General features: G+C 57.9%; 1 protein-coding gene across 2 annotated transcripts in view; it reads right to left on the bottom strand.

Moving 5' to 3' along the window:
* Positions 1-1264: 1264 nt before the first annotated feature.
* The window catches only part of PRKAR1B (protein kinase cAMP-dependent type I regulatory subunit beta), a 160043-nt gene continuing 133729 nt past the window's right edge, over positions 1265-27578 (bottom strand). For both annotated transcript variants that reach the window (XM_021676288.2, XM_012451554.3), the window contains exons 10-11: positions 3931-4012; positions 1265-2990 (exon numbers count right to left, since the gene is read on the bottom strand). In XM_021676288.2, the coding sequence (XP_021531963.1) occupies positions 2818-2990; positions 3931-4012 (255 nt within the window). In that variant the 3' untranslated portion in view covers positions 1265-2817. The remainder of the gene's footprint in view (positions 2991-3930; positions 4013-27578) is intronic.

The following is a 27578-nucleotide window of genomic DNA, read 5'->3' as shown; positions in this document are numbered from 1 at the left end:
CGGAGTGCGGTGGCATGATCTCAGCTCACTGCAACCTCTGCCTCTCAGTTTCAAGCGATTCTCCTGCCTCAGCCTCCCGAGTAGACGGGACTACAAGCACCTGTCACTACGCCTGGCCAATTTTTGTGCTTTTTTAGTAGAGACGGAGTGTCACCATGTTGGTCAGGCTGGTCTCAAACTCCTAACCTTGTGATACACCCGCCTTGGCCTCCCGAAGTGCTGAGATGACACGTGGGAACCACCCCCGGCTGAGAGTTCTTTACTGATGCTAGACATTAGTCCTCGCTAGGAAACCCGTGGTTTAAAAATCTTTTTCTCCAGTCCGTGGTTTGTATTTTCATCTTCCTCACGATGTCGTTTTCAGGGCAACAGTTTTTCATTTTGATGAATTCCAATTTATCAAATTTCCTTTTTATGGACCGGTGTCAAGTCTAAGAACAATTTCCCAGAAGAGTTTCTCCTTTTTTTTCTGAAAGTTGTAGAGTTTTGTGTTGATGTTGAAGTCTGTGATCCGCGTTAATTTTTGCATACGGTGTGAGACTTGTGTCAAAGTTCGTGTTTTTGGCCTGTGGGTGTCAGAGCCTGAGGCTCCCAACTTTTCTCTCCTACGACCCTTAGCTTATTCACTGCTGTTTATTTATTGCAATGCTTCCTGCAGGCCTACTCAGAGCCCAGCTCGCAAGAGATCCCGGGAGCCTGCAGTGCCCCAGTGAGCTGTGCCTGCCCTCGGACCCCGAGTTTACCATCCCATCCAGAGGCTGAGAGCACCCTGGCCCTGGACACACCGTGACCCCTCCCAGGGCAGCCTTGGGATCTGGGTGTCCACATCAGGGCCCACAAACAGCCACAAGGAACAGGGCCACCTGGGACCACCTGTGGACGCTTGCAGTGCAGAGACAGGGAGCTGGGCCCCGTCCACTTGGCCACCCCAGGACATGGCAGTGGGCAGCATGGACCCTCATGTATACTGGTAACACTGAGAGGAGAATGTGTGGGTGCCCTGGGCTACAGAAGGCGGGAGAGTGTCTCCCCGGGGCTGGGAGCTGCGGAGCAGGAGCTGCTGTTTAACGGGCGCAGAGTTCCGCTTGGGACAACGAAAGGGGCTGGCCGTGGCGGCTGCACCGTGATGTGGATAACGCCGTGCACTGGACACGTAAAAGTGGTTCAAGTGGTGGCTTTTGTGTTATGTATATTTTACCACCATAAAAAATAAGAAAAAGAAAAAAACCCTTATCTACAAAAGACTTCAGACCAAAGCCTCCCGAGCCGGGAAGAGGTACTTCATTGTACATTTAATGGTTCATGCAGCATTCAGAGCGGAGATAAGGAGGGGAGGGCTCACAGGTCCACAGGGACATCACAGGCAGGGGAAGACACGCGACACGGCCGGGGCTGGGCGGGGAGGGGCCCACGCATTGTAACCGCCAGCAGGGGAGGGGCGGCCTTGGACCAAGGACAGCCTCCCCGGACGCACGCACGGGACGGGACATCAAGGAAACTGCACGACTCCACTTGTCTTTCGGGGCGCCCAGGAGCCACTGGGAAGCTCTCTGCACCGGCCTCACCCCTTTGGGCCTGGCTGGCTCACATCGTCACCGCTGGATCCAAGACGCAAGTAAGGGTCAGGTTGGTTGATCAGCTGGAGGTGTGTGGGGCCTGAGGCTGCCTTGACTTCTGTTTTTCCCTAACATCATGAGAACTGGGGCGTGGAGTGGAGGCCACCAGCTCCGGTCTCCTGGAGGCTGGGACTTGGGTGTGTCTGCCGGGGAGCGGCTGGGAAGGGGCACATCCCGGGACTTTATCAGAGTGCGTTTTAGAAATCTCTCCTCTCCCTGGCGAGGTCTCCGAGACACTGCTTCAGAAACAAGTGGAAGCAGACAGTCTCCAGGACCCCCCAACTCTGAGAGAACAGGGACCCCCAGCCGAGCTCGCTGGATCTGGGCAAGTCCCAAACTTAAATCGTGTTTTCTTCTTGCCCCGGGTGTCGGCCCAGGCAGGGACTGCAGACGCCATGGACCCTCAAGCATCTGTCAGTGTGCCCAATCCGCCGTGGAAGGGCTTCCTAAGAAAGTGAGCACAGACCGCTGGAGTCCTGCCAGCCCCTCCCAACGGAACTTCCAACACAGCCTAATGGGGTCTACCTGCGGCCACGGCCCTGGCTCCCAAGGCAGGAGCCCTGCCTGTCTCGGCACCGGGCTTCCTCTCCAGTTACAGGCAAGATCAACCTCACAGCCCAGAGCCCCTCCCACCCTGGTATCCACAGCGGGACCTCTGGGGAGGTGGGGTGTGGCAGGGGGTGGGGAGGGGTGCACATTTGAGGGAGGGGCCTCAACTTCTTTCTTCAGACTTGACTCCCTGCTCTCAGCCTGATCTCCCTTGTGGACAGCCCCTTTTGACACAATCTCGCCCACACTCGGACCTCAATCTGGGGGCCTGATCTCACCGGGTCTCCAGGCCTCAGGGGCAGCGTCCTGGCCTAATTCTGGGAGGTGAGATACTCAAGCATCTCCAGGAGACTGGGAGGGTTGGGTGAGCCCCCCAGGACGAGCCCGCAGAGGCAGCCCGGGAGATGTGTGGGGAGGAAGCTGGCCTGTCCCTTCCTTGCTCTCGGGATGAGTTTTGTCCGCTTGTCCTTTGATTTGGAAATGCACAAGATTATTTATTCCAGAAAGTGAGTCCGGGGAAGGGGCAGTCCTCACGCCGCAGAGACTCGGCCCCACCGGCCTGCATCTCACACAGCGTCTCCCGGGCCCCTGACACAGACGAGCACGGCACGGCCGCCACATGGGGAGCGGGGGCTGCGGGGCAGGGCTGCACTCAGACGGTCAGGGAGATGAAGCTGTTGTAGCGCTGGATGTTCCTCTTGAGGATCTCGGAGCAAGGGCCCAGCACGCGCTCGAAGCGGGGCCTGTCCAGCTTCACGCACTTGAGGGGTCCCCGGGCCACGACGGTGGCCGCCCGGGGCCGGTTCAGCAGCAGCGCAATCTCCCCTGGGGGGTGAAGACAGAGGTCAGGGCCTGGCCTGGAGGCCTGGGGGTCCTGAGGCTGCAGCCGGGAGGGGTGATGCCCAGGACCCTGCAAGCTGCTCCCCCTTTGAGGAGAGGAAAAACCACCACCAGGCACGTTCGAATTTCAAACAATCCAACTTTTAGCGTAAGTATAGCCCAGGAAACATTTGGGATACACTTATGCTGATGAATTATTTATTAACTGAAATTCAAGTTTAGCTAGGCCTTGTCCTGCACTTTTTTGAGATGGAGTCTCACTCTTGTTGCTCAGGCTGGAGTGCAGTGGCACAATCTCAGCTCACCGCAACCTCCTCCAACTCCCGGATTCAAGCGATTCTCCTGCCTCAGTCTCCCAGGTAGCTGGGACTACAGGCACGCGCCACCACGTCCAGCTAATTTTTTTTGTATTTTTAGTAGAGACGGGGTTTCACCAAATTGGCCAGCATGGTCTCGATCTCCTGACCTTGTGACTCGCCCGCCTTGGCCTCCCAAAGTGCTGGGGTTACAGGCATGAGCCACTATGCCCGGCCTGTCCTACGCTTTTTTTGGGCAATCCTGCAGGAATACCCAGGTGTGCCCAGGCCTCCCTCAGGACCCAGACCCCCAGTTGCAGGAATGCGGGTGGCTGATGGCTACACTGTGCCCCCTCATCCCAGAAGTGGGAGGCTGCCTCACCCAAAGCAATACCCTCTGAGGAACCCACATCCAGGGCTGGTTGCTCCTGGGGACCCAGGCCTGGCCGTGGGACCTCAATTTGGGGGAATAGGACTGGGCCTTCTGTTCCAGCCACACTGGGGTTCAGCCAAGCCCCCTGACAAGGCCCCAGGGAAGCCTCCCGGCAGCTCCTCCCTCCAGGACCCTCACAGGACCCTGAATGAGACACCCACAGCTGTGCCAGGGAGGGGAGGCCCACTGGACTCACCGAAGTAGTCAGAGGGCCCAAGGCGCCCCACCTCCACGTACTCCTCATTGGGGGACCGGCGCTGGAGGACGGATGCGGTGCCCTGCAGGTGGAGGCGGAGGGATGTGAGTGCTGCCAGGCGGGCACGGGGTGGGGCGAACGTGAGGGGTCACCCTGCAGGGGGCCACCGCCCAAATCCCCACCTCCCACCTGCTCCTTCCCCGGGAGCCTCTGCCACCACCACACCCAATGCCGCTGCTTCTCTGCTTCCTGGCACCTGTGGCCAGGGTGTCCGAGCGCCGCGGGGCCCGCCCAGAGACCACCGTCCGGCCTGGCCCAGCTCCCGCTTTTGTTCAGTCAGCCTCCTGTGCCTTTGCCGAGGTGAGCGGAGGGGCTGGGTGGGGACACGCTGGGACATCCCCTGGGGGTCCGGATCTTTGTCATGGGCCGGCAGGCTCCAAGCTAACCTTGGATTAACTTTCAAGGACTGGGAGCACGTCCAGGCAGCCGGGGACAGGGGGCCCGCCGTCTCAGAGTCACACACCCGCTAAGCACCCTCTCACCCCCCCCGCAGGGACGTGGGGAGGGTCTGCAGGTTGCCACATCAATTATTAACAGAGGCCGCGGGCAGAATATCACCGGGCACCGCCGCAGAGCATGCTGAGCAGTAGAGATTCAGCCTGCGAACACCTGGGCCGGAGAAGCCAAACGTCCTCTGGACTGGCGTCCCTCCAGGGCCCCGGGTGTGGAAGCCGTGGCCTGGCACAGGGAAAGTGCGGGCTGTGTGGCGAGATGCGGCCCCGCCGTGTCGCTGTTCCCCACCTGAGACGCCCCTTTCCAGGAACCCAGGAATCCTCCCACGACGCCCAGAGCCACGGCAAACACTAACATTCCAGAGGCTTCCTCTGAGCAGCCAGAGAAACGGCCCGTCCCCAACACCAAACTCCCCCCGCAGGTGTGGGTGGCTGTCGCCCTGTAGCTGGGCCCGGCAGGCCGTCGGTCTCAGACGCTTCTCAAATTCAACTCTGAGCCACTCTCGGCACCACGCTCTGACCCGTCCCCAGGCCCCAGAGGTAGAGCCCTGTGTCTACTGCAGGAGTAGCCTGCGTGAGGAATGTCACCGTCCCATTTTACAGCCGGGAAACTGAGATCCAGGAAGGCGGCAGCACCTGCAGCCTGGCCCTCCAGGGTCGGGAAACGGCAGCATCCGGGTACCCAGGGACCACGTCCCCTCAGCCGGGCTGGCCTGGCAGACCTCGGCCCTCTCAGAGCACCCGCTCACGGGGAACGAACATTTCGTGTCCAGGTGGGCTCGGTCCAACCTGGCTCACCCAGACCTCATCAAACGTCAGCCAGGCTGTGCCCGGGTTAATGAGTAACTCCCACCTAGCAACAGTCTGGGAGAGGCGCGGGTCAGGAGACCCTGCTGGTGCCCGCCGTGCCTGGAATCTCCAGGCCCCAATTGGCAGCCCCTTTGAGTCAGACCCCCGCCCTGGGCCCCGCTCCGGAAATGGGGCCACTGGGCTCCCAGGCCTCTGCTGTGTTTATGAATCCAGCTGACGGATGAGCAGGACGTGTAAACAACAGACCAGGCGGCTCAGTGCCGCCACCGTGGCCAGGGGTAGACCAGGCGCCCACAGACTCAGACCCAGGCACTGGGGAGAGGGAGACTCCTTGGGCCCCCACCCACCGGCGCAGCTCCCGGCCGTCCTCCCGGCTCTCCTCCCAGTCCGGGGTCTGGCAGTGGCTCAGGCCAGTCCCAGGCACAGCTCTGGGCTTTGGGGCCCATGCAGGAGCAAATGGCAGAGGGTGAAACGCGTGGGCTCTGAGGCCACTGGCCCCAGCCTTCCCATAGGTGAAAATTCCCTGCCTCCTGGTCTTCGAAGCTGTGGCCACTCTGAGAATCTGGTGTAAGAAAACTCGGTTAGACGGTGTCTGGAGCAGGCCGACCCCCTTCACAGGAGACCTGCTGTGAGAGGCATTAGCTGTCTCGATAGCCGATGGCACTGACCTTTGCGGACACACGTTAATGAACATTTCCTTCGTTGCCATTTTTAACAGTTTTATGTTTTATGGCTGGAATTATTTTCCTCTCTCAGAATCCAGGCGATGAACCTGCTGGCCTGATTCACAGGATGACTTGGGGAAGCCTGGCTGTGGAGCCATGTTCAGCTGCTTTTTTTTTTTTAGATGGAGTCTTGCTGTCGCCCAGCCTGCAGTGCAGTGGCAACCTTCACCTCCCGGGTTCCAGCAATTCTCCCGCCTCGGCCTCCCGAGCAGCTGACTGTACAAGCACGCGCCACCACGCCAGGCTACTTTTTGTATTTTTTACAAAATACGTTTCACCATGTTGGCCAGACTGTTCTCGAACTTCTGACCTTGTGATCCGCCTGCCTCAGCCTCCCAAAGCACTGGGATTATAGGTGTCGGCCATGGTGCCCGGGCTCAGCTGCTTTTGACCTCACATAGCAGCAAACCCAACTTTAGGCTGCTCGGGTCTAATAAAGCCAACCTCTCCCACAGAGCAGAAGACACGGGAGGGCTCCCAGGCTCAGTCCGTGGCTCGGAGGTGAGGCAGGGACCCAGCCTTGGTCTCGCCTCCTGCTCTGGGACCTCAGGGAGGTGCAAAGTCCTCAATGAGGTCCCTCATGGTGGCATAGAGGCTGCCATGACTCAGGGAGTCACCACAGGCCACCCCACACCATCAGCAGAAAGAGAGAAACTCCTGGAAACGTCCCCTTGCTCCTCATTGGCCAGACTGGGTCTCACGCTTGCCCTAAACCAGTTGCTGGGGAATACGACCCATAGGACTAGATGTGCCTGGCTCTGGGGAGGGCTGAGGATTGGGATTCCGCTGGCAACGAAGAGGCAGGGATGGGTCCAGGGAGCCCCCACGGGGCTGCTGTGCCACTCACTCCCGGATACGTCACGCTCTGTCACTTGTCAGGCTGTCTGGATACAAGAGCACACTGGCCATGCTCCGTCGTCTCTGGAATCTGGTTTTAAGTGACAGCATTTCCTAGAGGCCATCTGGAAATCGGCAGCAGGTTGGATGAGACGACGTAATTACCATGCAGATAATTTTATTTTTTTGAGATGGAGTTTTGCTCTTGTTATCTGCAGCCTCCGCCTCCCGGGTTCAAGCAATTCTCCCACCTCAGCCTCCCAAGTAGCTGGGATTACAGGCATGTACCACCACGCCCAGCTAATTTTGTGTTTTTAGTAGAGACGGGGTTTCTCCATGTTGGTCAGGCTGCTCTCGAACTCCCAACCACAGGTGATCCACCCGCTTCAGCCTCCCAAAGTGCTGGGATTACAGGCGTGAGCCACTGCGCCTGGCCAACGCAGATACTTTTTTAAACGGGGGATTCTCAATCTTCACACGCCCTGATGGGAAAGGCTGCATGAGCACCTTCGGGATGGCCTCTTCTCTGAAGCTCTGGAGAGATGTGGTTTGTAAACCTCTGCTGTCTTCCCCTCCAGCCCAGCCAGGGAGGGGCCGACCAGCGTCTGGGCAGCTGCAGCCCACAGCTTCACCTGCCCCTTCTTTCAGGGGTCTCTTTCAGGGACCCCTGCATGTTGGGGGGCGGTGAATTTCTCTACTTCACAGATGGAAACCCAGAGAGGTTGAGAAACTTGGCCACGCCACACAGAAGTGGAGCCAGATGGAGTCCCACCACCTCCACGAGCAGATGGCATCTGCTTAAGGCTGTGGCCACCTCTGGTGGAGGCCAGCGCGCCGGCCTCGAGGCTGTGGCAAGAGGAGAGTCTGGGAGGCAGACCCAGGCGGTGCGGGCTTGTAGCCAGGCCCTCCACCTCGATGCACACCCGGGCGCCCCCTATCTGGCGGCTCAGCCAGGTACAAGCTGTCTTCATCCCGTCCATGCTCATCCCCCTCTACTCCAGGCCCCTGTCTCCCTCTTGCATCTGCCCTGGGAGCAACCAGCATGAATTTTACTGCAAGGACACTTGGCTCCTGGCTATCTCTCCAAGCTCCCAGGCACCCCCAGCCCACCCTGTACCCCGAAGCCTTTGTGAGGACCACCATGAAGCCCCTCATCAGAACACTGCTCGGGGTGGGGGCGTTTGTGCTTCCCAGCAAGAGCAACTGGATGCCTACCACGCACCAGGCACTGTTTAAGGCCACGGAGGAAACCTCTGGAAACTGACCCTTCAGAGGCATCCCAGAGACCACAAAGCAAACCCGCCCACCCCCCACCCCAGCCACCCCCAAACCCAGCTTCACCACCCCAGCTGTAGAGAACCAGGCAAAGCCCCTCTCACCCCTGGCCTGGGCTGGGCAGCTTCCCTTTTTAGCCAGAGTCAGGAAGGAGCTGGGAGGAGGGGATGGTCTCCTCAGCGGAGCCTGGTGGCCACGGGACTCCCTCCTCCTGCCCTCCCATCTCCACCAGGATCAGCAGCCAAGGAGGGAAAGGGGCAGGACCCTCCGAGTCCAGCAGACCTGGGTTCAAATCCCCTCTGCACATCTCAACACACCACGAGTCAGGAGGGCCACACAGGACAGACACTCATCCACTTGACACACACAACCATTGCTTCTCAGGAAAGGGAGACATTTCTCTGTTCTTTCCACCACACTGTTGCAGGGACTGTTTGTTACGGCAGCTCGGCCTCTCTCCCTAGCTGATACACCACCCTGCACTCTGACAGTGATGACAGTCCCCAACCTGTGCCTGCCCACCCATGGACATCTGTGCCAGATGCTTGAGTCCAAGAGCAGGGAGATAGGGGACAGCAGAGTTGGAGAAACGGTACAGACACGGACCAGGACGGGTACCGACCTCCGGCTGGTGGAGGTCAGCACTTCCATGACACGGGCGGCTGCTGCAACCACCACGTACCCTCAGTTTCCAGGCAGCCCAGCCTGAGATGCGCCACGGTCTCCCAAGCCCTCGAAAGCCTGGAAATAAACGCTCCCATCCAACTCCACTTCCCAGACTGCCATGAGGCAGCACAGACACTCTCAGGAGGATTGAGAGTCTGGGTTTTTTTTTGGGCTGGAAAAACACGCTTTGCCAAAACTCTAGGTCATACTCCCCAATTTTCTCACATTGATTCTAACCCGACTCTAAAAATAACCCAGTGACACAAACCTGGGAGGAGGCGCCGCGGAACGTCCTGCCTGCCCGTTGTCCGCAGCAGGGGAATCACAGAGGGTTCATTTTCCTTGCAACTACTTCGATTTTTTTTTTAAATTTCCTACAAAATCAGGTCAGACGTGGCGGCTCACGCCTGTAATCCCAGCACTTTGGGACGCTGAGGTGGGAGGATCGCTTGAGGCCAGGAGTTTAAGACCAGCCTGGGCAACATAGTGAGACCCCGTCTCTGCAAAAAAAAAAAAAAAAAAAAAAATACACAAAAATGCTGGCGTGTGGTGGCACGTGCCTGTGGTCCCAGCTACTCAGGAGGCTGAGGTGGGAGGATCGCTTGAGCCCAGGAGGTCAAGGCTGCAGTGAGCTACGATTGCACCACTGCACTCCAGCCTGGGCAACAGAACTAGACCCTGTCTCGGGAAAAAAAAAAAAAAAAAAAAAAAAACAAAGAAGAAAAAAAATAGTAAAACTACAATTTTCCTAAAAGTCAAAACCGAAATCAACTTTTTGATTGTCTACAATGGGCAGGCATGACTTTGATCAGAAGGAAAATCAGGCTGGGTGCGGTGGCTCACGAATATAATCCCGGCATTTGGGAGGCCGAGGTGGGCTGTTCACCTGAGATTAGGAGCTCGAGACCAGCCTGGGCAACAAGGGCAAACCTGAGGCAGGAGAATCGAATGAACCCGGGAGACAGAGATTGCAGTGAGCAGACATCGCACCACTGCACTCCAGCCTGGGCAACAAGGGCAAAAGTCCATCTCAAAAAAAAAAAAAAAAGAACAAGCAGAAGGTGAGGAGGAGGAGGAGGGAAACCCAGCGAGTCTTAGCATCAGCACCCCTGGAAGGCAGGGCCCCCTCGCCTAGCCGTGAGCCTCCAACACTTTGGCTCAGAGGTCAGTCGGATCACAGAGCTGGGAGCAGATGGGGAGTCGGGGTCCCTCCCCTTGGGTCCAGTGCTCCGGGGGCGTGGACAGCGGCCCTGCCCCGGCCCAGTTCCCGCGGACACAGCTTCTTTGCCTCCTCGGAGTCGCCAAGGCATCTCCCTTTGGTCTGTTCTTCCAGGCATGCCTTCAGTCACTTCTGCTCTAGGGCTGGCTACGACCGTGAACGAGGAATCCACACCCCTGCTAGCACCAGGACTTGGCACCTGGAGGGGAGGCAGAGGCAACCCACAGCCTACAGGTGCCTGACGACGGGAGAGCCGAGAATCCATCCGGGGGTAGCCAGTGAAGGGCCAGCCACCAGCAAAGTGGCCTCTGAGCTGAGACCTCACGGGCAGGAGGAGCCAGCCGGAGAAGACCTGGGGCTGCGTCCCAGGCTGAGAGAGGGGCTGGTGCCTCCGCTGGGAGAAGAGGCTGGAGCAGGGGGCATGGCCGGGGCAGGAGCTCGGGCAGTCAGCAGGGGTCTGCTCCATGTCAGGGCTGATGGCTGCACTTTTGCGTGCCTGGCACAAGCCCCTAGTGGTGCAGGATGGCTCCCCAGTACAAGAGGACCCTGATCTGGGGCCGACGCCAGGCGGGTACCAGATCCCAAGCCCGCTGTGCTCACAGTCCAGAACAGAGACTGCCCAGACACTCCCCAGGAGGAGACACGTGAGGAAGCCAATCCCTTCCTATAGGGACGCCACATTCGTGTGCAGGCAGTGAGCAGGAGTCCTGAGACACGCCACGGAGTGAGGGAGGCCAGGAAAAGGCACATACACCCCAAGTCCCTTACGCGAAGTTCTAGGGGAGGCAAATATGTCGATTTTATTTAAATAAATATTTTAGGCTGGGCATGGTGGTTCACACCTGTAATCCCAATGCTTTGGGAGGCCAAGGAAGGAGGATTGCTTGAGACTGGGCAACATGGTGAGACCCCATCCCTACGAAAAGTAAATTAGCTGGGCATAGTGGTGCCTGTGGTCCCAGCTACTCAGGAGGCTGAGGCAGGAGGATCACTTGAGCCCAGGCATTGGAGACCAGCCTGGCGAACAAAGCAGGACTGTCTCTAATTATGACACCGTTTAGCCGTGTCCCCACCCAAATCTCATCTTGAATTGTAGCTCCCATAATCCCCACGTGTCGTGGGGGGACGTCACTGAACCATGGGAGTGACGGTTTTAGAAGGGGCTTTCCCCGCTTTGCTCAGCTTTCATTCTCTTTCCTGCCACCCTGTGAAGAGGTGCCTCCCACCATGATTGTAGGTTTCCTGAGGCCCTCCCAGCCAGGCAGAATCGGGAGTTGATTAAACGTCTTTTCTTTATAAATTACCCAGCCTCAGGTATTTCTTCATAGCGGTGAGAATGAACTAATACAAAGAATTAGTTTAAAAGAAACTTAGTATCACTAACATAAATGGGAACTGGTATCACTTTCCATAAATTAAAAAGTAACTAAAAGATTAAGCACAGCTAGGCAGGAGCTAGAAAGGCGCTCAACACACAAGCTCCACCCCACCTTCCTTCTGACCCAGCCAGGAATGAATGGGACAGAGGAGGCTCCTGTCCTGCACTTTGGGGCGCGCCATCAGCACCAAAATCAGGCTGCAAACCAAGAGCCAAAGAGTCTGGGTCCGCCCCAGCTCTGCAGTGCGCCGGCCAGTCTCAGGAGAGGCCCATAACGTCTCCAGCCTCAGCTGCCTCATCTATAAAATGGGACAACGCCAGCCAACGCTACAGAGCGGTGATGAGGCCAAATGATCCCAGCTCCAGGCATAGTTCCACGCACAACGAATGAGACAGTCACCAAGAGGGCAGCAGTCTTGGGTGAACCTAAGAGTGAACAGACACCAAATGCCCAGTCTCGGCCACAGCGGCCATGACACGCACCTCCCTCCAGTGGGACTCCTCAGAGCCTGGAAAATTCGGGCTTCCTCCAGTGCCTTTACATTTCACGTGCACACACTGCCTGCCTGTGTGCTTCTGGACTTAGGCAGAAGCAGAATCCTATACACGCACACACGTGTGCAAACACAAACACATGGGTGCGTATTGTGCACACAAACACCTGCGTACATATGCACACACAGGCACACACACCTGTGCACACACACAAGCACACACCTGTGCACACACTGGTACATACACACATGTACACACATAAATATACACCTGTGCACACATGCACAAACAGGCACACACACCTGTGCGCACACACACACTGGTACATGAATATACACATGCACACACCCCACACATGTGCACACACACACAGGCACACATCCCTGTGCACACACACGTATCCACACACATACACATACACCTGTCCACACATACACAAAAACAGGCACACACACCTGTGCACACACACATGTGCACGCACAGGCACACACACACAAACAGGCACACAGACACAATCCTGTGCACACACAGGCACACACACACACCTGTGCACACATGCTTACCTAGGTGCACACACACGCACAAGCACAGGCACACACACCTATGCACACATGCAGCCCCGGCCTCTAAAGCACTCCCAGGCAGCTCTGTGATTTCCCCTGAATAAATAAACTCCACGGATGCATTTTTTTCTTTTTAAACCGATCGTTGGAATAACTGTTTTTCCCACGCGGAAGGCAACTTCACTTGAAACTCCCTTCCGCCCAGATCCCCTTCTCCCTCAGGTGACGTGGAGCACTCCTGAGCTGGGGGCGGGCTCCGGGGGCCTTGGGGGTGGCCGAGCTGCTGCTCCTGCTGTTTGTTTAGAAAGGCTGAGCCACTTCCCTGCAACAGCCCCTCGCCTGCTCCTCAGGCCCGGTCGGCTGAATCGGCGCTTGTGCACGTCACATAGCCGGGGCTTCAAACTGTCCTCGGAACGGCAGCGAAAACACACTTCAGCTGGTGAGCTGCCCAAGGTCAGCTCCTGTGCCAACGTTTAATAGATCATCCGTGAGGTCTGGGGCCCAGCAAAGGCATGGTCCAGCAGCTTCTGTGGGAAAACAAGCTGTTCCCGTGGAAGTCGGCGCCAGGGCTTGGGGCAGGAACAGGTGCAGGGCTGTGTCTGCCCCCGCCTGCATGCCAGAGTGAGGCAGGCCCGGCCCCGTGTGGGACGAGACTTCCCTTCTGCAAACCAGTTATTCGCTCGGTTCTCTCTGCAACCGGGCACTGTCCGTCCCGGGACCCACGTGGCTGTCATGGAAGCTCTGGTGGGTGGACCCAGTGCGGCCGGAGGGCATGAGATGTGGTTGGGTGCCAAGTACGGAAGGAGGAAGGGCATGTGGCTGCTAGGGCCCTGCCCTCAACGCCCTTCCATGGCCCAGTTACTCCTGGCCATCTGCTTGGGAGTCTCTGCAGGTCCCGGGGAACCAGGGCGAGCACAGACCCCAGGCTACAGAGGCTCCTGCCGCCTGCTAGGTGGGGAGGCACCTCTCAGGGTGGGAGGGGGAGCTCACTGCCCATCACAGCCCCGCATGAGGTCCACGTGGCTTCAACCCCAAGTGTCCATCCGAGTGAGGGCCCAGTCACCTCCAGCTCGACAGGCACGACCCAACTCTTCGTCTGCCCCGGCTAGGCATCTCTGTCCACAGGACTTCTCGCAGGTGATGGCAGGGCTTAGGAGAGTGGCCTGGAGCCTGGACACCTCCCTCGGCCTCATCTCCCAGCCAGGGGTCACCAGCACTGAGGATTCTGCCTCCTGCAGAATCTGGACACATGGACCTTCCAGCCCTCTCCCAGGCCTGCTCCCATCTCCTGGAGGATGGCTGAGACCTCGCCTCCCGAGCCTCACACCCTTTCCTCCATCACTGCCCCTCCATCTGCAAGGTTGCCCCAGGTTCCAGAAAGAGGTCTAAGAGGGTCTTGTCACACGTGGATCACAATCAATCTGCCCATCACAGCTCTGAGGCCAGCAACATTCCCTCTTCCCTTCAGCTGTTCATTTCCTCCCTGGATCTCCTTCGCAAGCCCTCGAGGTCCATGCCTGCAACCAGGACTTTATGCTGACCCCTAGCCTGGATGTCTTGACCCCAGCGGGGATAACCTGACCCCAGCGGAGATGCCCAGACCCCAGTGGAGATACTCAGACCCCAGCTGAGATGTCCTGGCCCCAGCTGAGATGTCCTGACCCAGTGGAGATACTCAGATCCCAGCTGAGATGTCCTGGCCCCAGTGGAGATACTCAGACCCCAGCTGAGATGTCCTGGCCCCAGCTGAGATGTCCTGGCCCCAGCTGAGATGTCTTGGCCCCAGGTATGTGTATGCACTGTGTATGTACGTGTGTGCTCAGGTGTGCATGCACGCATGTCTGTGTGCATGGGTGTGTACATGTGTGTTAACTGATGTGGACATGTGTGAGTGTATGCACAGGTGTGGACATGTGCATATGTCCATGTGTCCATGGGTCAGTGAGCATGGGTGTGTGGACACGCATGTGTGTCAGAGTGTGCCTGTCAGCACGTGCATGGGTATGCAAGTATGTGCACTGAGATGTGTGTGTGTGCGTGCAGGTGTGCCTGTGTGTGTCCATGTGCACACGGATCTGTGTGTGTGCATGGATTCTGGGCGTGTGTATGTGCATGTGTGTGCGTGGGTTACTATGTGCCTTGGTGTGCATGGCTGCAAACTTGCTGTATATGTTCTAAAGAGGTAGAAAGTGCTTTCGAGCTTGGCCTGGCTCCAGCCTCCTCCATTGACAATTCGGCAACCACCTCCAGCTTCAGCCCGTCCAGTCTCAGGGCTCCTCCCAGGTCCTCCCATGGCTCCATGGCCAGCCTCAACCTCCACCCTGGTTCCCTCTGGAAGGACTGTGTGTTCCCAGCAATCCTGGAGCTGTCTCCGTGGCTTGAAGTTTTCCGTCACCTTCCAGGCAAGCCCATGCCCTCTCCATGTGGGCAGTGGCACCACACTCACCTCCCCGCCCCCTACACTCAGGCCCTCGAGTCCAGCCACAGTGACACCTCTGTGCCTCTGCACACACCGCTCCCTCAGCCTGGAGGGGCTCTTCCTGCAGCACCCCCAGAAACTCCCCAGGGTGCCAACAGCGACTCTGGCAATACCCGGATGCATCTAAAACTCATCGCAACTCAGGGGAGGTGGGATCTGTTGGCCAGGGCCAACATGCCCAGGGCCCAGGGCAGGGCCTGGCCCCCGAAAGCGCTTCCAGAGTGAACTCCTGAGACGAGCACGTCAACTTCGAAGGGAGGAGGTGTTGCATGTGGATGCCCCCTGACCTTGCATCCGAGAGGGGGACCCAGGGGTGTGTTTTCACTGCCCCTGAGTGGAGATTTATCGAGCTGCTCTCCCTGGGAGCCACTGTCTGGGAACCCAGGACTGACAAATGACAGGCGTTTGCATCTACCTGCCGGCGACTTCCTGAGCTTCCACCCAAGGAGGGATGGTTTGAACTTGCTCAGCCAGGAGTGGAAGGAGGGTACAATCTAACCACCCGCTTCATTTCACTCCTTCAGGGTTTAGCAAGAGGCGAGAATAAGACCAGAATAATTCCAACAGACACTCTGGCTGTCCCTCACGGACCACATGTGCTCTTGGATACTGAAGAGCGGGCTGGGGTGTGGGGCATCCTTTAGTGGCTCTTGGGGCACCAAAGGTGTTCAGCTTGGATGTCTCCAGCACCAGATCTTTCTGGAAATCCAGGACGCCAAGGGGGAGCACAAACACTGGTCTTAGTACTATGTAATGGATCCCTCGGATCCAAAGAAGAGCAGGTGACCCAAGTGTAGCCACAGCCAGCTGCCACCTCCCTGGAGTCCTTCATGAAGCACTCAAGGAAGAACACATTGCTGCCTCAGCCCCCTTCAAAGCCCAGCCCCAACACCACGCCAGGGCATCAGCTCCTCGGACACTGCCCGTCTACCCAGGGAGAGTCTCGTGCTCAGAGAGGCTATATATACATCCAGGACAGTCAAGAGTGCCGTCCCCAACCAAAAGAGCTGAGCAAAAGGTGAAAGAAACCTCCCATGGCAGCAAATTCACTGATTTTTATCTTGCCTGAATTGCTATTTAAAACTGGTCTGGTCACTGTGGGGAGTTTCTGAAGGACTCAGCAGGATGGATGAGGCACATGGGACGTTTTCTGGGCCCGTGTGAACCGCACTGCTTGACTGTGGTAGCTCGGGCTCCATGAGGGTCTGGACTTCAGACTCGGCTGGATGGCAGAGGACATGCTACCTCACTTCTCCAAGCGTCAGTTTACCCACGTAAAGTAAATTTATCCAGAATCCACCAGGTCCTGGAGAGATTTAGGCAAGGATGTGGGTACCCCTGGAACATTGCCAAGGGCTTTACCATCTGCAAAAGGCTGGGGGTTATCAGCTGGTGAGGTCTGAACTCACGGAATTTTCCTCTCAGTGTGTTTTCTCACCAGAAAAATTGGGATGATAATGGTGATAACCTCAGAGACTCATAAGGATTAAATGAGTTAAATATGGAAATAAACGTTTGAGACAGAATGAAAGCTAAAAAAGTGTTAGTTACCACCTTTATCATCACCTTCATCATCATCACCATCCTCACCATCTCATCACCTCCACCATCACCACAACCACCACCACCATGGCCATCTTCACCATGACCATGATGATCATCATCACTATCATCACCTTCATCATCATCACCATCCTCACCATCTCATCACCACCACCACCATCACCTTCATCATCACCATCATCACCATGTTCAGCATTTCATCACCTCACCACCATCATCACCATCTTCATCATGACCATCATCATCACTATCATGACCCTGAACATCACCATGACATCATCATCACCATCCTCACCATCTCATCATCACTATCATCACCATCACCTTCATCATCACCATCATCACCATGTTCAGCATTTCATCACCTCACCACCTCCACCACCATCATTATCACCATCTCACCATCATCACCATTACAAGCATCATCGGCATCTTCACCATGACCATCATCATCATCACTATCATCACCTTCATCACCTTCATCATCATCACCATCCGCACCATCTCATTATCAACATCAAAACCACCATCATCACCATATTTACATTTCATCGCCTCATCACCTTCACCATCACCGTTACCACTTCTACCATCATTATCACTAACACACCATCATCACCATCACCACAACCATCACGGTTTTCCCCATGACCATCATGATCAACACTATCATCACCTTCATGGTCAGCATTATCACCACCACCATCACCATCATCTCCAGCATCACTGTCACTCTCATCACCTTCACCATCACCATTGACATCACATCACCTTCATCACCATCACCTTCATCATCACCATCACCGTCATCACCATCACCTTCATCACTATAACCATCATCATCACCATCCCCATCATCACCATCACCGTCATCACCATCACCATCAACACCATCACCATCATCACCATCACCTTCATCACTATAACCATCATCATCACCATCACCTTCATCATCACCATCACCAGCGGCAGCAGCAGTAGCACCAAATAAGAAACAGGTTTGGCTGGATAAACACAACGTGGGCCATCCAAACAACAGGATATTATTCAGCCTTGAAAAGGAAGGACGTTCTGACACCTGCTACAACACGGATGGCCCTTGAGGGAACGACCCAAGTGAAATAAGCCAGTCACAGAAGGACAAATCCTGTAGGATCCTCCTTATGCCAAGCAGTACAGTTCAAACTGACAGAGACAGAAAGTGGAAGGGTGGTGGTTCCCAGGGGCTGGGAAAGGGGGACGGGGAGTGTGTGTTTCATGGGGACAGAGCTTCAGCTTGGGAAGATGAGACATTCTGGAGATGACGGTGGTGAAGGCTGCATAGCAATGTGACCTGCCTAATGCCACTGAATGTACACCGAAGAATCAGGATGACAGTAAATTTCATGTTATCTGTATTTTATCACAATTTTCTTTTCTTTTCTTTTCTTTTTTTTTTTTTTTTTGAGATGATAGAGTCTTGCTCTGTCACCCAGGCTGGAGTGTAATGGTGTGATCTCAGCTCACTGCAACCTCCACCTCCTGGGTTCAAGCGATTCTCCTGCCTCAGCCTCCCAAGTAGCTGGGATTACAGGCACGCACCACCATGTCCAGCTAATTTTTGCATTTTTAGTAGAGACAGGGTTTCACCATCTTCGCCAGGCTGGTCTCGAACTCCTGACCTTGTGATCCACCCACCTTGGTCTCCCCAAATGCTAGGATTACAGGTGTGAGCCACCGCATCTGGCCATTCTATCACAATTTTTAAAAATAAAACATTTTTAAAGGGCCTGGCCACTGGAACCCCAACTCACTCCACCTGTGGCCTCAGCCCACACTACCCCACAGTCTCACACATGCTCGGGGGTCACAGCCAGGGTAAGGCCACAGGTCCCCGTGCCGCTAAGCACCCCTGGGTCTGGCCCCATGCGTTCCCCCGCCTCTGTCCCGGAGGCATGGCCAGGCCACAGGGTAGGTGACCTTGTGTTCTGCTCCTGGAGAAGCTGCCCCCCTTAGGAGCCTTTTCACAGAGTTCCTCCAGTGGCTGACTCTGAGGATGGACAGCGGGGCCAGGAAGCCACAGCTGTGGGACTGAGAACTTGGCTGGTGAATCAGAGAGACATGCGTGGCCAAATTTAGAACACAAGAGGACAACTTCCTCCCAGAGACCCACTGTTCACCACCTAGAGCTGGCCCGCCCCAGGCGCACAGACTTCCCAGAGGGACCAGGTGCCCAAGGGCCCCAGCCTCACTCCACGTCATCAGAAGGTCTGGGAGGAGGGGAGCAGAGGGGCCGCCCCCAAAAGGCATGGGATGTCCACGACCCACCGCTCGCACGACCACAGCCACCATGGCCAGCCCTTCGCTTCGGTGGGTGGATGGCCGTGGGGTGCGGCGGTTCAACAGCCCCGCAAATTGATTTGTCCAGAACTGCGCATCTGTTAGGATTTTCCCAGCCAAAACATCCGTCTTTATGGCAATGGTCTTTGCACGGTGCTTAACTCTCCCCACTTTGCTGCCAGGAATCTGGCCGGGGTAATCCAGGACCTTGGAACCGCCCGCTGCATTCCACATCTGTCTCGTCTGGGAACGCCTGCGCAGCGGTGCCCCGAGATACGGGTGGGAAATAAGATCTGGAAACGTCTGCCATGGAAAGCCGGGGCCCGAGGGGTTTTTTTGGTCTCTTAGCTGACGGGTAGGGGGGTGTTGAGGGGAAGGAGGAAGATGGTGTTTTTTATAGTTTTTTTTTTTGGTGGCGGAGAGGGTGTTAAACTTTTTATAATGTTACATTAACAAAAATAATCAGAGAGAAAATATCAAGGCAGAGGCACTTGTCAAAGGAACCACACAAATCAGACCATCCTTTGCTGAAGACACGTCAGCCGGCATCCCTGTCTCCGTCCACAAGTGGCATTTTACTTGAAGCATTACTTTTAAGGTTGTCTCCCGGTGCAGAAGCCCCAGGTTTGAGCTGACCGAGGCCTCGCACCTGGTCCTCCATCCACATGGAGAACAGCCTGCTGGCCAGCTGCCCCAACTCACATAAACACTCACTCACACTAAAAGGCAAGTGAAGACATCCCAAGCATTTGGGAAAGCGGTTGACCTCTCAAGCCATCTCACAGTTCAGCTGGGCGCTAGGAAGCTCTCCCCGGCCCCCAAGCCACTGGGCCGACCGTCCAGCTCACTGGGAGAGGGCAGTCGTGATGTGCCCGGGACACAGCCTGTTGTGCACAGGCCCTGGGAGAACTTTGCCTACAAAGGGGGGTTTCGGGGGCATGCAGCCGCCTCCCCTGCACTCAGGGGGCCCTGCAATGATAGGGATGCAAGTCAGAGCCAGGTGGACCTGTGCGTCCCGCTCAGGACGGCTGTGGCCACTGGAGCACCCAGCAGCCCACCCCAGCAGGGTCCGAGCGGAGCAGGGGGCACTCGCAGCCCAGGGGAGGCATCCTGGCACCTGGTGGGCAGCAGACAGGGTGAGGCCAGAACCCCTCTAAGCCCTGATGGAGCTCTCCTACCTATAATGACCCCGGCCAGCAAGCCCACAGACCCCACGAGCAGGGCCACCTCAGGGCCAGAAACCTAGGGCCCCGAAACCTTCAGTGTCCCTGTGCAGATGTCCGTGTGCACACAGCCCACACGGGGCCCAGGTGGAGGCTCAGAGCCGAGCCCTGGGGTTCTGGAAAAGCATTTCTTCCAGTCCAGCCCAGAAGGAATGTTTTTATTTTCCTGCTGGAGGCCAGGCCAAATGGGCTCCTCTTCAAGATGCTGAGATTCCCCTCAGACGGGGAAGACTTGGCACCAACCCACAGTGACCACTGGGCACAGACCAAGCCCGGCGCCTTGGTGGGTCTCACCTGCCCTGACCCTTGAGAGGAGGGAGGACACACGGCCGGTGCAGGTTCCGACACAGGCAGACACCCCCAAGCCTCTGGAAGGTCGACCGCAGGCTCCTGGGGGGCCCTGAGGCCAAGGGTGGGCCGGGGACGTGGTTCTGAGCACTTCTCGTTTGGCTCTCGGAAGAGGTTTGTGGCATCTGGGCAGGATGTTCCAAAGTGACTTTCACACTCCTCATCAAGGAGCTTCGGGGTGCGGGAGACCCTCCCCTGCCTGGGGTTTGCAGCTCTGCTCTCCGGAGGCCTCGCCCCACCCTCCCCCAAACCCCTGGGCTCCTGCGCTCGGCTCAGGCCTCCTGTGTCCCTGCGGCTGTCAGGATGCCCTCCATCCGGTAGACTCCTACTTGTACTTCAATACCCAGTCCCCTGCTCCCCTGCCTGCCCAGCAGTGCACGAGCCTCCCCCATCCCCCCTGCCGTCCCCTCAGGGTGACTGCCCTGCACTGTGGCCAGCCTGCTCCTGTCTGGTTTATTCTCCAGGCAGCAAGGCCCTTGGCAAAGCAGCTGGACTGTTTCCCTCCTCTCCAAGTCAGCCCCCAACTACTGCTATTGCGGCCGTCACACCCAGAGTAACACTGGTGTTCCAACCCCGGTCAGTGGAACTCTGCACCGGAGCCCCCAAGACTTGCCCTGACTGCACCCCTCCCTCCCAGTATCCAGGCCCCTGCCCCACAGCCACTGCCCCTCCACCCTCCCTGCAGCCCGAGCAACGCCACTCCTGGCATTCTCTGCGTCGGGTCCCCTTCCTGTCTCTTCCAAGCCCTCACGTCCTTCCAAGGCATCTCATGCCCCTCGAACGCCAGCCCAGGAGGGAGGACGGGGCACGCCTGCAGCCCACCGCCTCTCTCCAGCAGCAGGACTGAAGCTGATGCCTGGGAAACACGCACGGCTTAGACCCCTGCAGCTCCAGCACTCACGCAGAGCCTCCTCCAGACGGCGACCCCAAAAGAGAGACGCGTAGGAACCAGAAGGGCCGCCGTAAGTGAGCAGAAGCACTTAAAGGGGTGAGCGTGGCATGGGCACTGTCCGAGAGGCCCCAGCCAGGAGCCTCGTGACGGAGGCCAGGTTCGTCCGAGAGACTCCAGCCCCAGAGCCTCATGGCGCACGCCGAGTCCATCCGATAGACCTCGGCCCCGGAGTCTTGTGACGCAGGCTGGATCCCAGATGACCCCACACAACGACGGGGCATGCATGGGGTTCCCCAGGGGTCCTGTTTTGCACAGGTCCCCTTCCTAAAAGCATCCAGCAGCGACCCATGGATTCTGAACAATCGGCCGCCCCCTGGTTCAGACGGGGAGGAGGCACGGGGCTCTGAGGAGCCAGGAATGTTGTTTTGCAGTTGTTTCAACGTTGTGGACATTCATAAAGTTAATTTGCTAAGAGAGGAGATAAATCCAATCTAGTGTTCCCATGGCAACGCCTCCCAGGCCCCGTGTGGGAGAGAGCTGGGGAATTTCGGTCTCGGGATTTTTACGGGGAACCGGCTCCCAGGGTCCAGCTGCCCCCAGGCTGTGGGGAGGTCTCTGGGAGGGGAACTCGAGGGGCCTGGAAAAGCAGGCGTGGAGGCCCAAATGGAGGAATGTGCGGAGGGAACCTGAGCCGGTGCAGGGCGGGCGACGCCCCACCAGCCCTGGCCGAATGCCACTCCACTCTCCTGCCCGTGGGGAGGTGACAGAGCAGCTGGATGGTCCCCGCCTCTGGGAGCCTGCGCAGCCCTGACAAATGCTGCCACCTCTCCACCAGGCCCTGGGTGCCGCTCTCACTGGGAGTGAGCCAGTGTCCACCCGACGCAGGGCACAGAGATAACGCCTCTGCCCCACTGCTATAGAACCGAGGACTCTGTCCCCATTTCGAGCTCCTGGGGCCCAGGGCTGCTCCCCAACCTTTGGTAAGAGCCCCTAGAAAGAGCCGGCTCCCCTCACCCCAATGTCGACGGCAGGTGCGGGCCTCGCAAGGACGCGGAACACCCAGGCCCTGGGGCTCAGGGCTCCGCTGATGCCTGCCGTGTGGTGGGCACAGCAGCGTTCCATCTCCACAGCACAGCTCCCAGGTCCACAACCCACAGGCCTGCAGAGGACTGACCTCGTTCCAGTCCACTGATGATATTTTCCAACAGCTGTGGGGATAAGGTGCCTGAGGGGGCTGGCAGCTCCCCACAGCTTCAGAGATAGCAGACATGACCCCATGGGGCCGGGGACAAGGAAAGGCAGCCTCCACCTAGGCAGGGACCCGGCCCTGTAGAGAGACTCTCGGGGGTCCAGGGAGTTGGGGTTCCTGCCGCCTGGCCCTCCCTTCCTGGCTACCCCCATGGCGCCCAGCTCAGCTCTGCAGCGGAGCCACCCCAGGCCTGCAGGTGTTCATCCCTCACAGGTGTGTGCAGGGGCTGTTCTCCACACACGTGCGGGGCCGGGGCCGGGGCCGCCACACCGGAGGGAAATGAGCTCCTGAAACAATCACATCTTCAGGCAGAGCAGGAGCGAGACACCGCAGGCCGCTGTTGCAGACTGGGCCAGCCCTCGCTGGCGTCCACCCCGGAAAGCCAAGGGGAGCAGGAGGCCCCGGTGGGGGCGCTGGGAGACAGGTGAGGCGGAAGCTCCGCGGCCCCCAGGGCTGAGGCCTCACGCACGGGGTATCTGCCTGCGACTCGCCGCCAAGGCTGTGATTTACAGAACGATGCGCGTTAGAAACCGCTGGAGGAAGAATGACGTGACCAGACAGGGCAGGACGCCGGCCCCAGGGAGAGCGGGGACCGGCATCTCCTCCGTGCACTGCTTCAAGGAAAACAGAAACGCGCCCGCCCAGGAGAGCAGCCACCAAGCCTCCCGCGCCTGCCGAGAAGCCGCCCCGCGGCCGGGGAGAGCCAGGGGTGGCAGCCTGGCGCCGGCACACCTGTCTGATGCCGTCGGTGGCCGCCCGGGTCGAGCCGTCCACAGCTGGAAACCGCAGAAGGCTCCGAAGCGCGTCGGTTCTGAGCCTCTGATCCCTGTACCCCGGGGTCGCGCTGTGACTTACCAAATTTGGCTGATCACAGAGGAAAAGCGAAAAAAATCCAGGTTGCCAAGGAGACCCCTTCAAATACATTTCACAGTGCTGTGAAAGCGACACCTTCCTCTCGGGTCGGGTTTCGTTCCGGAGGCCGCGCAAGGCGCTGTTTTACGTGTATCTGCACGGCCCCCCTCGCCTCCCCCTCCCGACCCCCACACACGCTCAGTCAGTGGTCAGGGCATCCGGCAGCGCTCCGCTCTCCCCACAGACACCAGCAGGCCCCGCACCGAATCCCCGCCTCGAAGCCTTTCTGGGAACCTTCTGTGCCCAGCGCGCGGGGGCTCCTGGGGAGGGGGCAGCCAGCGTCCGACCCGGGCACCCCTCGCGGGCCTCTGCAGGGAGCCTGTAAAACCTCTGGGAAGCAGCTGTCCCCGAAACAAAACCATCTGCCCAGAGCCGGGTGAGCCCCCCGAGATGACCACAACAATCAGCCGTAGTGGCCTTTAGCGGATGCGCCTCTGCAGGGCCCGGCTCCTAGAGCCAGCAAAATACACAAGGAAGTAAAACCCCAGTTGTCGGCAGGGAAAAGGACTGGGGGCAAAAGGCAGAAAACGCCAGAAGTGGCGCTGGCGGGCAGCTGGGCACGCCGTGGCGAAGGCACCTCGGACAGAGCCTCCGGGTTGTGGGAGGCGGCGTCTGCCCCTCCCCAGGTCTGTCCTCAGCCAATGACCCTAGCGTGGATGTGGAGGGCACGGCCGGCGGAGCCCCCCGCCCCCACCCGGAGTGCTGTCGGGTGGCTCCCAGGATACCAGGCACACCGTCAACATGCAAACATGCTGGTGCGACTCGGTGACCCCTTCTCCGTTCCAGAGTGAGAACACCGCGTGCGCTGCCTTCATCTGCTCTCCGTGACGACGCGGGCATGATCTGTGCCCGCCACACACATTCTCATGATCTTCCTACACGGGGCCTTGGACGCAGCGGGAAGAGGGGCTTGGTCCACGGAGAATAATGGGTGATTGTCCGAATCAGTCACGGCTCCTCGTTTTCTCAGTTTCAAGACAACTAAAACCGAGGCTGCCAACTCAGAAGTCCCCAAGCGCCTGCAGAGACAGCTGAGGACCCAAGAGCAGGTCTGGGTGAGGCTGTGGAAAATGGGGACCCCTTTCACACCAGAAGCATCTGCCTCTCAGCTCCAGCTGGGGATAGCCTGACGGGGCTGCAGGTCCAGTGTGGCCAGATCTCAGATTTTTTAAAGAGAAGTAAGAGATCCAGATTTATTTTTTCTTTTTTTGAGACAGGCTCTTGCTCTGTGGCCCAGGCTGGAGTACAATGGCATGATCTCAGCTCACTGCAACCTCTGCCTCCTGGGTTCAAGTGATTCTTGTGCCTCAGCCTCCCAGTAGCTGGGACTACAGGTGCCCACTACCAAGCCAGGCTAATTTTTGTATTTTTAGCAGAGACGGGGTTTTGCCGTTTTGGCCGGGTTGGTCTCAAACTCCTGACCTCAAGTGATCCACCCGCCTTGGCCTCCCAAAGTGCTGGGATTACAGGTACGAGCCACCTCACCTGGCCAGAGATCGAGATTTTTATGTGAAATCTCTTGATCGTAAAATACCAAGTAATTCAAAGGTTTAAAAAAACACTGCAGAGGCCAACACAAGTTTGTGTCTGGGCCAGATTCAGCCTGTGAGCACCAGTTTCTTGTCAATGGGTGTAAAACCCAGAGCAACTAAAGATACCTGCATTTCCACCTGTCGCCGCAGTCACCCTGCTGGCATGGGGTGGCGGGGAGAGCCAGGAAGGGCTCTACTTACGCAGTTACTCCAGTGGCGGTGACTGGGGAGAACCGAGAAGCCATTCCCGAGCAGCCACTTCAACCGCGATGTGTCGTCATCCCTCACAGTTTCGGGGGTTGGTGGGGCTCGTCCAGGTGGCTGCAGCCAGCTGGAAGCGGGGGCGATGACCTCATCGGACGGCTCAGCTGGCGGGAGGTCCGAGATGGCGGAGTCATATGGCGGCTGTTGACAACGGGCGTTCGTGGCTGCGCCGGCTGGGTGGGCGTCTCAGAGCACAGCCACTGGGCTCCAAGGACAGCGTCCTGGGAGAAGGTTCCCAGAGGCTATGGTGGAAGCCGTAAGGCGACGGAGGACCCAGTCTTGGGTGTCCTACCGCATCGTTCGCCTGCATTCTTTCCGTCAAGTGCGTAACTAAACCAGCCCAGCATCAAAGGCAGGGGGTTAATCTCCACTTTTCCATATGAAAGGCAGCCAAGAACGTGAAGCCATCTTTTTGTTTGGTTGGTAGGTTCTGGTTTTGGTTTTGAGACAGGGTCTCTCTCTGTCACCCAGGCTGGAGTGCAGTGGTGCAATCACAGCTCACTGTAGCCTTGAACTCCTGAGCTCAAGCCATCCTCCTGCCTCAGCCTCCCAAGGAGCTGGGACTACAGGTGTGCACCACCACACCCAGATAATTTTTGTCCCATCTTATGGTGCTAATTAAAAAAAAAAAATTTTTTTTTTGAGAGGGAGTGTCACTCTCGTCGCCCAGGCTAGGGGGCAGTGGTGTGATCTCAGCTCACCACAACCTCCGCCTCCCCAGTTCAAGCTAGGCCCTGCCTCAGCCTCCCAAGTAGCTGGGATTCCAGGCACCCGCCATCACGCCCGGCTACTTTTTGTATTTTTAGCAGAGACAGGGTTTCACCATCTTAGCCAGGCTGGCCTTGAACTCCTGACCTCATGATCCACCCACCTCGGCCTCCCAAAGTGCTGGGATTCCAGCGTGAGCCACAGAGCCCAACAGCCACCTTTAATACACCAGATTTCAGGGGTGGGGTTGTGATGCATGGATGGCTGAAGGGGGCTCCCTCCACCTGAGCACAGACCCCCATTGTCTTAACTGGAGGACTTGGGCTCATGGAGATGCCCAGACAGTGTCTCCCCCAGGTCACTGCTGCAGTGAGATGCAGACAGAGCCAGAGGAGAGATGTTACTGGAGAATCAGGAGGGCAGGAGCCTGTCAGAAGAATGAAAGGCTGGTCGGTGAGATGTAGAAACCCTCACACTGATGGTGTCTGGATGTGGTCACACAGGTGTCCATGGACACTCCGGGGGACCATCTTCAGGCGGAGATGCTGCCCCACCCTCCCTTCGGCTCTACGGTGACGTCAGGGCATGAAGAGCCTTGTGCTGGAATGGCCTTCAGATAACCGAGCAGGCCCCGGGCTCCCACCTCAGACAGGCAGCAGAGTCTAACCGAACAGAAACATGGGCCTGGAGGCGCCCTCAAAGCTCTGAAATAAAAGCCCCGGCACAGCCCTAAGTGAAGCCCTCAATTTTGCACCATGAGGCCATGCCCAGGGATGGTCTCTCCGCCGTGCCCAGGGATGGTCCCTCCTCTGCACACGGGCGGGCGTGCCCTCTGGATCCTGTCCTCTGCACGCGGGCGGGCGTGCCCTCTGGATCCTGTCCTCTGCACGTGGGCAGGCGTGCCCTCTGGATCCTGTCCTCTGCACGCGGGCGGGCGTGCCCTCTGGATCCTGTCCTCTGCAAGCGGGCGGGCGTGCCCTCTGGATCCTCTCCTCTGCACACGGGCGGGCGTGCCCTCTGGATCCTCTCCTCTGCACATGGGCGTGCCCTCTGGATCCTCTCCTCTGCACGCGGGCGGGCGTGCCCTCTGGATCCTGTCCTCTGCACGCGGGCGGGCGTGCCCTCTGGATCCTGTCCTCTGCACGCGGGCGGGCGTGCACTCTGGCATCACAGCTGGGCTCACTCCCCTCTCGGGGCCCCGTCAGAGCCTCCTACGCTGACCAGAATCATCACGTGGGCTGCCCGTGGTTTCTTCCTTTCCCTCCTCCTTTTCTCCTTTTAAAGAAGTGTGATTGTGGAACGAGTCCCCTACTGTACAGACCGGAAATATTGCCTGAGAATCGCTCCCCAGCGGGGACCCCTTCGTGAATATTCGTGCAGCCTGCCGTATGTTTCGGTGAGAGACAAGCATTCTGGGATATGGAGAGGGGAGTGACTCGGGTTTTGGGATCCCAAATCCAGCACGTGGAGCTCCGTGAAGGTGGCTGCCCCGAGACCTGCCTCGGTGCTGCTTCCGGGACAGCAGAAATTTCCCGGTGCCTCCGATGCCCCAGCCAGCCTGGCTGCCTCCGGCCTCTGCCATTTCTCCTGCTCTGCCCCAGCCTTCCAGATCTTTCTTTATAGGAGTGCCGCACTGGGAAGCACATGGGATGAGGGGCAGGAGAGACCCTGAACGTGGC

Source organism: Aotus nancymaae, unplaced genomic scaffold (genome assembly GCF_030222135.1).
Source record: "Aotus nancymaae isolate 86718 unplaced genomic scaffold, 86718_ANA_hifiasm-v0.15.2.pri h1tg000015l_1, whole genome shotgun sequence".
Classification (NCBI taxonomy): Eukaryota; Metazoa; Chordata; class Mammalia; order Primates; family Aotidae; genus Aotus; species Aotus nancymaae.
Note: the sequence above shows the minus strand (reverse complement) of the source record. Positions and strands in the feature narration are given on the sequence as shown.